Genomic DNA, 10,251 nt, shown 5'->3' with positions numbered 1-10,251 from the left:
TATCATTCTATAACTCTTATACAGAATAAGTCCTTTGTCATTCAAAACTTTTGTGGATCTCTGCTTCGTTAATATTCAGTCATTTCCATGAGGCTGGAAATATTCCTTAATCTTTATGTGTCCATAATACCTGGCATACTTAATTTAAAAAATTGCAGGGGGTTTCTTTAAGTTAAACAAAACTGAACTTTAACACACTGAAATCAACTCAGTATATGTTTTATATCTATTATATCCTACTTGCCTTTATTACCTAATTGCTAACAAACATTTTTATAGCTACCTTGATTGATTTGAAAGCTTTTATTGAACATGGGATTATGAGTTTTGCCTCTTTTGTAATACCTGTAACCACTTATTTTAATATTCTTACAAACTTTTTTTGATCAGTGTCAGTTTATTTAGGTAACATCCAATGAGGTAACCTCAAACATGGAAAACTAAATATGAAAACTACAGAGCACAAGCACTCATAAAAATCTGAGACCTAGATCTGGACCATCTAGTTTTCCACTGGCTTCCTATTCCATCACTCCAAATTGCCTTGTTTGTATGAAACAACAGTAGAATTTACCTGGAAATCAATGCTCTGTGTGCTTGTATTCTCCCTAGGGCACTTACTGTATGTGCTAGCCTGTTAAACTTTTGGCAAATGGTCACATATGGTAAGAACTAGAACAATAATGGTCTGAGGGACTTACAATCTGTTCTAAGTAGTAAAAACAAAACCATAATCATATCTTCAGTTCAAAAACCACAGATTTGAACATAAAGCTGACATAAATTGAGTAAACTCCTCATGGCATGGAATCAGTGATGCAGTGATGATTCTGTGACTAATAAGAGACTGAATCAATCAGCTCACCTTCCTTCTCCTATTCTTTCCATGATATGGCAGGATCCTCCTCAAATTGCATTTAAAATTTTAGAAAAATAAATGCTACAGGATGCTTTTTTAAACAATGCCTATATAAGGGAAAAAACTACTTAGGAATTTTAATATATATAGTTGATTGTTTCAGGGAAGATGAGATGAGCCTTAGAGTATTAGAACTAGTATCATATGAGATTTTGCACTGCATTTACCAGCTTTAGATCACCAGATGAAGGTCCTCTAGTAGCAAAAGACTAATTGTGACAGAAACACAACAATAAAGTCATACACGTGCTTTGCAAAGGACATTAAGTATGGATTTGTGTTACAGCTTCACAGTCGTCTAAAAGACTTCCTTGGAACCCACATGTCGGTTCCTTAGCTTTTTCATGGCTTCCTTTACATCTTTATTCCTCAATGTGTAGATCATGGGGTTCAGGACAGGAGTAAAGACAGTAAAAAACACAGAAATAAACTTGTCAATTGGGAAGCTTTCAAAGGGCCAAATATAAATGAAGATTAATGGACCAAAGAACAGAACCACAACAGTAATGTGGGCAGACAAGGTGGAAAATGCCTTGGACATGCCACCAGTGGCTTGGTGGTGGACAGTAGCAAGGATAATAATGTAAGAAATGAGCAAAAGGAGGAAGCAGATAAGCGAGAGCAGGCCACTATTGGTGAGCACCAGGATCTCTAAAACATATGTGTCTAAGCAGGCAAGCTTGATCACAAGGGGAAGGTCACAAAAGAAATTATCTATCTTATTGGGTCCACAGAAAGGAAGATTGACAGTGAATGCCAGGTGGCTGGCTGAGTGTAGGATGCCAGTGGTCCAGGAGACCCCCACTAAAACAGTGCACACCCTTTGGCTCATGATGGTCATGTAGTGCAGAGGTTTGCATATAGCAATGTATCTATCATAGGCCATGGCAACAAGAAGCACCATCTCACTACCCCCAAAAACATGCAAGAAAAATATTTGTGACATGCATCCCTGGAAGGTGATGGTCTTGTGTTCATTGAGGAAGTCTGCAATCATCTTGGGAGTGGCAAATGTAGCCTGACACACATCAATAAAGGAGAGATTGCTAAGAAGAAAATACATTGGGGAATGTAAGTGAGAGTCTATAATTACTGTGAGGATGATAAGGATGTTTCCCAACACTGCAGCTCCATAAAACACCGAAAAGATAAAGAAAAGGAGGAGTTGGATGTCCCGAGAACTAGACAGGCCCAACAAAATGAATTCAGTAACCACTGATTTATTGCTCCATCCATTAACTGACTCTGGGCTGCTGAAGTTATCTGCAAGAAACACAGATAATTGAAAAGGATAAGGAAACCTGGTGATTCACAGACCTGTACCCCTGGGGCTAAAAATACATTATATGTTTATTAAAAAGTAAAAAAAAAATTTTAAAGGATAAGGATAAGCATTTCACCACTTTGCAAATGGAGTAGATGCTTCAGTTCAAATAATTATAAAAATGATATAGTGAGACTATAGGACAATGATTATTCACATTACTATTAGGAATTGTTATTTTCCCTGTGATTATTTACATAATTATATGAATTGTTCTTTACTTTTGCACTTAATGAATTGGCATGAGGGGGAGAGAGAGAGGAAGGAGGGAGGGAAAGACAGAGATAGTTATCTAACACATAAGTCAATATGGAAGGAAGGAAGAAAGAAGTTGAGTATTTGCCTTTGTGTTGTAAAGTGTTTTTGTAGAAGTGTGCAAGATCCCCGTAATACCTTTAAAGATACAAACATTGTACTTACGCATTCAGATTATAAATTGCAGAAAATGAGCCTGATGCCTTTTACAGAATCGTGAAGGGAGAGAAAAGTTAGGCCAAGTATAAAGAGGTGGAAATCAGCCCAGTTACTTAGGTAAATGATAACAGAGAAAGGAGTGTGATGTGGCCATGTATTTGAGATATCTGCAGTTATAAGAGAGAAAAAAGTTAATTTGTAACAAGTCAAATTAGTGTGAGCAACAGATTGCGTTCACTATTCTATATTAAAACAATTAAGTTTTATAGCAATGAACTTTATGATTTAGCAGTGAAAAATTATCTTTCCAGAACCTCAGAAGCATATATTCTTTTAAATCAAAAATTATTATTTTATGAAAATGGAAAATGGATGCAAACAAGTATCACAGAAGGAGAACTACAAATAGCCAATAGCCATTTGAAGAGATGATCAACCTCCCTGGTAACCAAAGAAATAAAATTTCAGTGAAAAAAATTATCCATCAACAGAAGAGTTGATAAAGAAGATGATACACACACACACACACACACACACCGCACACACACAATGGAACATTACTCAGCCACAAATAGGATGAGATTTTGCCATTTGTGACAATATGCATGGGCATAAGAGGGAATTATGCTATGTGAAATAAATCAGACTGAGAAAAACAAAGCAAATGGTAAATAGGCAAACAAATAGTCTTTTAGTATCACAGCTGTACTATTTACTTTTTTCAATGTGATTTTTCTTTTAGAATAGTTGAATTCAGTACTAAAAATAGTCTGACTAGCTACCTGCTCATCAAATATGAGACTGAAAGCAATTTTAATTAGCAAGCATGCTAATTAAAATTTAATTAGCATGCTTGCTAATTAAATTTATATTTGTACTACTTATGTTTGCTGCTGATTTTATAACCTCTTCTTTCTCTAATGATGTTACTATCACAATAACAAAAGTATTTTTCCAAAGCCTACCGAATAGTGTAATTGATGTAATTAATTAATTCAACAAATGCTATAGGTTGCCTTCTCTGTACCATGAACTTTTATAGACTCTGAAGACAAAGCAATGAAAAAAAAGTAGACAAGAACAAGTGTTCAACCTCCATGTAGCTTGTGTTCTAAAGGGGGTAGAAGGGATGAGAGAAGCTATTAAAAATAAATAACATATACATTTATGTCAGTTAGTGACAAGTGCTATGGAAAAAATTAAGCAGAACAAAGATATACGGACTAACCAGGTGGTCAGAAAAAGCTTCACTAGGTGGGTTACATTTTCTCAAAGATTGTGGGAAATTAAGAGCAAGCCTTGATACTAAGAGCATGATAGCAAGCATGTGCAAGAACTTATTTAGATGAAATAAGCATTCTCTTGGGAAATGTCAGTATAATTTTGTCAGTTTTATTATAAATTAAATGAATGGGACATTGGCTTTTAACCTTATTATGGAATTGACAAATGCATAATTGTCTTTTCTGAACAGTATTCTACCTCATAGGCTTAAATACATCTACAGTTTTCAGGAACTATAAATTCAGTCTTACAATAAGGACATGCATTTTAAACTAACCTTTTTATTTGCTAGAATGAAATGTGAATATTACAAAAATTGCTTTACAAATTTTATATCTTCATATATATGTAATCTATAAGCAAACTTGAAAGACAATTTTATATATTCTTGTATTAATATGCTAATTTTATCATTCAAAATAAAATTGAAATGATCTATGATCTCCAGAACAAATCCTTTGAAATGAAGCTCATACCCAGATATCAGAAGCTGGGAAGACCTCCCTGTGTTAACAGTTAGTGACAACTAGTTGAGATTATTTATTTATTTATTTATTTATGGCATGACTTTCAAATATTGAGTCCATTTAAAATATAAATATAAAAAAATATAAAACTTGCTAATTACTCTTTTAATAATACCCCCATAGACTTTTATGCCTGTTGAAACTTTTCTGTATTATTTCTCTGTGTATAAAGACCTGACAAGAGTTTGCCAAGTGAGAAATGTATTAAAATAAAAGGATGCCTGAGTAGCTCAATTGGTTAAGTGGCTGCCTTTGGCTCAGGTCATGATCCCAGGGTCCTGGGATCAAGCCCCGCATCATGTTCCCTGCTTGGCGGGGAACCTACTTTTCGCTCTGCCTCTGCCTGCCACTCTGCCTGCTTGTGCTCTCTCTCTCTCTCTCTCTCTCTCCCTGACAAAAAAAAACAAATAAAATCTTTAAAAATGTATTAAAACAAAGTTTTCTGATTTTAAGCCATCCCTGTTTATGTCTAGTTAGTTTTATTGAATTGACTTGGTTTAATTCTAGATTTATAGGCAGAATTTCTCTAAAACCATCCTAAAAGGATTTTTTCCATATTAAGAGCTAATCATATTTTTATTCACAGTTATGATATCAGCCAGTCTTCATAGGAAGACAGAGTGTGAAAATTTCTACAGTAAAATATTAATAGCACATGTTTGAGATCAAAAAATCTGGACTTAGTTCCTGCCTCCACTACTAACTCTTTATAATAGTGTTTGTTCATTAATTCCCACTTATTGAGCACCTGCTATGATTCGTGTCAAGCATTCTGTAAGCCTGCAGATATAATAATGATCACAACAGAGAGGATTCATGCCTTTGTGCAGTTCATCACAACTCTTTGAACTTTGTTGCAGCATACATTTGAAAGAGGTATATAAACTATGAAGTGATAACTTTTAGTTGAGTGAGCATACTATTGTATTTAAAAATCAGATAATAAAGTTTTACCTATACTTGGTAAAGCCAATCTAAACAGAAAAATACCTGCTTCTGAGCAGATTAATAATCTAGGAGATTTTAAAAGACCAAAAAATAATGAGGCATATATCATCATGTGAGATACGAAAGAGCTGATGAAAGACACAGAGGAGAAAGAAGATAGCTTCACAATAAAGACAACCATATTTATATGAGGAAATTATCTTCTTGTCTCTGTATATAAGTAATTAAATTGGATAAAGGCTTTTGGATATGTCGGACTTGATTTAGTTGCCTTACATTAATACATGACTAATAATTCCATAAATATATACCATATAAGAGAGTGCAAAAGAATAGAAGCTGGAAAATGTTCTCAATAAAAAAATATATATATATAGCATTCTGTACTTGTAAAATGCTGGGAGGAAAGAGCATCTGTTAATCACAACAACCAGAATTTTCTTAGTCAGCTTCATACAAAGCGCCATGTTAAACACTTCATCCATTATCTCATTTCTTCTTACAACAGTGCTCCAAAGGAAGTACTATTATTACCCTACATAGTAGAAACAGCTAAATCCTAGCAGTAAAGTTAGTGTCACAGGGCATAGCCAGACAGCAGGGGTTTGTGTATTCACAACACAACTGTATGTCACTTAATTAGAGGCCTGATCACTGAGAATCTATCAGAGGAAGTCTACCTGGTCGTTACAATGACAGTTTTGTGTCCTATTCTATTCTCTATCCTGATCTCTATTCTTCCAGATTTATGTATCAGTGTGCTCATCTTTACCTGGGTGTCTCAATCCATCACCTGTGTTAGCAGTAAAAATAATCAGATGGTTCAATACTGTGTTTGATTTAGAATCTCATAAACAGACTCCAAATTCTTATGCTCAAGAGCCTATGTTGTCTTAATTCCAATAATCACTTTAACCCAGAATCCCTTTAACTTTCTGAATGATGACATGTGAACTTAATTTTTTACCTGATGTGATTAACTTCCACATACCAATTATGAGAGAAATTCTAGGGGAGCAATAACAGGTTGAAGAAGGGAAACCTCTGAACTTTTTTTAAAGACTGAGTCACGAAGCCCCAAAAAACAAATGTTTACGTACCATACCACACACCCATATATCTTGGATAACCAGTACCATGGATTGCAATAGCTAATTAAAGAACTTCCTTTGTGAAGTGAAGTCATCTTGCTGTGGGAGTTATTAACACAATTTCATTTGCTTTTCCCAAAAATAAGATGGAATGGATTTTTAAAACGTTGCCCATAATTACACATGAGGCATATATCACAAGGGGGACATTTAGTGACCCAGAAGCTTGCAGCAGCTACATGCACTCTCATCTAATAATCTTTCTCCCTCCATGTGGCTTCCTTTTTCTATACATTTTTTTTAAGGAAAGAGGGGGTGGGGGGGCAGAGGGAGAAGGAGAGGGAAAGAGAGAATCAAGAGCAGATTCCACCCCAGCGTGGAGCCCACACACAGCTTGACAGTCATGACCTGAACTGGAACCAGGAGTTGGACACTTAACCAACTGAGCCACCTAGGCACCCCTCTCCGTGTGGCTTTCCACTGTTTAGAGTGACTGTGCCCATAAGTACTAGGCCACAAGCTCAGGAAAATGTAAATCTGGCAATGGGCCTAAGAGAATTGGAATTTTGTTTTCTCTAATCCTTCACTTCTTTCTTTTCACAGAAATATTTATGATAAAGTTTTTTTAAACTCCATGCTATACAGTATAGTATGCCACCAAAACCCCCGAATTTTTTAGTTGTCATTGCTCAGTACCTAACCATACATTAGAATCAGAAAGAAAGCTTAGTTGGACATAAGTGGGTAGAACTGTACACCTAGCTTCCTTTGGGACACTGTGGAAAGATACCTAAGAGCAGTAGAAGGGCTGAAAAGGTCTACAGAGAAGAACAGGTGACAGAAAGAAAATAGTTAATGTTGAGAAACAGAATAAATGCCCAGAAAATTTGGTGAGCCTGAGGAGCCTTGACTTCTCTGAGTTCTTGACTAGTAGACTAAATTATTTCTTGACATCTTCTCTTTAATGTTTCATAGGTATTTCAGTTCTTCTGTTTCCAAACCTATTTGTCCTTTACTCTGCCTCATGCCAGCTAATGGCACTTCTGTGTCCTGTGATTCTAGTCAAATATTTAGCTCCTTCCTTTTCCTTATTCCCTTTCTAAACCCTGCTTTACCTTCCCCCCAAATATTCCCAATTTATCAAATTATTTCCATCTTAACTCCCTGTCTAAATCTTTATTTTCTTTTCCCATTAAGTGTCTCAAAGGGCTTCTAATAGTCTCTGCCTTTTATCATTGATATTTTCCAGTCATTCCTCTAGAGTGATCTTTAAAAATAAAATCAGAATTGGTCATACAACTTTAAAATGGTGAATGCATTCCATTGCTCTAGAAATAAAATCAGTGCCCTTGCTGAGTGCATGTCATTTTACATTTCACATGTTAACCTCAACCTCATGTTTTCTCACTCTGCTCAGTCACTAAACCTATGCTTTCATTTCCTGGAATACTCCTTTTCATATCAGTGAGTTTTGCTTTCTCTTTTTTCTATCTGAATATCTTTTCTCTAGCTCTTCATGTTCTAAATCCTCATTTTAAAAAACAATTGTGTATTTATTAGAGAACATGAGCAAGAGAGCACAAGCAGGGGGCACAGCAGAGGGAGAGGGAGAAGCAGGCTCCCCACTGAGCAGGGAGCCCTATATGAGACTCGGTCTCAGGACCCTGAGATCATGATCTGAGTTGAAGGCAGATGCTTAGCCAACTGAGCCACCCAGGTACCGCTGTGTCCTCATTTTTAAAGTATCAGATGAAATATCATTCTACAGAGCAGATTTATCTGCATACACTTCCCTCTCTATATACTCCTCCTAATTTTGAATTTTTTTCACCTTGCAACATTATTTGCTCCCCTCATAACACTCATTACAGTTTTAATTTTTACTTATGTTTGTTTGTGTACATGTTGTTATTTGTCCTCTCTACCCCAATATTATAGGCTTCATGCATGCAAGAACTGAATCTCTCAGACCACTATTAAACTTGGCACATAACTTAGCAAATGGTAAATGACCAAATAATAGTATTGATTCAGTGAATAACTGAATAGGTAATTGCCCATGAGATGGATACATTTTATTTTTAAGAACTGCTATAAAGCTTTGTTGTTTTGAGAATATCACATAAATGGGATCATATGTGTTTCCTCTCTATACTGGCTTTTTTTTTTTAACCCAACATAATGCCTTTGAGATTCGTTCATAAGTCAATAGTTGCTTCCTTTTTATTCTGAGTACTATTCTAAACCAATTCTGGACTTGGCCATGTGTCTTGTTCTGTCCAGGAGGTTGCTTTGCATCTCACAAATGAGAGGCCATGTAGAGAACACTGAGGTGCCTTTGGCTGATAGTCAGCTAGCTCCTACTGCCAACTTGCCAGCCACCAAATATGTGAGTGATGTCATTGTTGATCTTCCAATTTCCAGACTTACCAGACAATATAGCAGAGATTATATATGCTAACCCACACCAGAGAAAGAACCCACTGGGTTTGTGAGCTAATATAAAATGCTTGCTGTTTTATTTGTTTATTTTTAAAATGCTTGTTATTTTCAAACAATAAATTTTGGAATGGTTTGATACCATTTTCTTCTACTTCTCCTTGCCACATCACTAAAATTCTAGCAGTAGTTATATCCTTGACTACTCAATACCCTATTGTCCTCTTTATGGATCCAGCTCTTACTAGTCTCATCCCCTTCTTTTGTGCTTCAGGCTAAGGGTGGCAAAAGTTCCTGCTGCTAGTTCCTGAATTCCTCATTTAATTTTGCCAGGACTTCTATATATTATATGTTATATTAAAAATCTCTGCCAAGTGTGATTTCTATTGCCTTTTGTGACCTTAATTTGTATACTTCTTGATGTATTCTAAAATTATCTCAGATTTCATCATTCCATTAAAACTATTCCCATTTATCTCTTATTTTAGCTGTCTGCTCAAAACTTAGAAAAACTTGCAGAAAAGTTGCCTGCCAAGGTACTTCACTAAATAAAAGGCCTCTGATAATTATATCATCCCAATGTGAGAAGAAAGTGCTAGAAATAGTTATGATATTAAATAGCATGTTTTCTCTGTACTGCATATCCAATTACGTACTGAATATATCCACTTCAAGTCCATTATGTACAATACTTAATCATCATCTTCCCCATATTTTATACATAATGAATATTTTTAAAATTAGAGAATAAACTCCTCTTGAAGTATATATCTTCCTACTAGTTCCCTAAGCAAGAAATCTGAGAGCCAATCGATAGGCTTATCTTTAAATACCTCTGAATCTGTTCAGTTATTTCTGTCCAACCCTCATCTCCCATTGCAGGGAATTCATTTTCTCTCCTAAAAGGCAGCATCCTTTACGAGTTTCTTTGATACTTCCAAAGATAATTTATAGATAGATAGAGATAATTTATAAATAAATGTAAATATATAACATCTCCTACATTCATATCATTAAACACAAATGGTAACATGCTTTGTACATGACTCTACATGCTGATTTTTCTGATAAATAATACTTTGTGGAGATATTTCCTATTTGTACATATATAATGCTGTAGTACTTTCTTTGTCTGAAAAAAAATATTGCCATTTGCAGCAACATGGATGGATCTAGAGGGTATTGTGCTAAGTGCAATAAAAGAAAGACAAATACTATATGATTTCACTTACATGTGGAGTCTAAAAAAATAAATGAGTAAACAAAAAGCAGAAACATATTAATGAATACAAAGAACAAACTGAT

General features: G+C 35.2%; 1 protein-coding gene across 1 annotated transcript; it reads right to left on the bottom strand.

The window, feature by feature from the left end:
- Positions 1-1,217: 1,217 nt before the first annotated feature.
- LOC308346633 (olfactory receptor 4K1-like) lies at positions 1,218-2,667 on the bottom strand (the record flags this gene model as incomplete). The annotated part of the gene is made up of 2 exons (XM_080809696.1): positions 1,218-2,182; positions 2,664-2,667. The coding sequence occupies 2 exons, from the start codon at positions 2,665-2,667 to the stop codon at positions 1,218-1,220; spliced, it is 969 nt and encodes a 322-aa protein (XP_080665822.1).
- Between the last annotated feature and the right edge of the window lie 7,584 nt (positions 2,668-10,251).

This window comes from Martes martes, assembly GCF_963455335.1.
Source record: "Martes martes genome assembly, chromosome: 7".
Classification (NCBI taxonomy): Eukaryota; Metazoa; Chordata; class Mammalia; order Carnivora; family Mustelidae; genus Martes; species Martes martes.
Note: the sequence above shows the minus strand (reverse complement) of the source record. Positions and strands in the feature narration are given on the sequence as shown.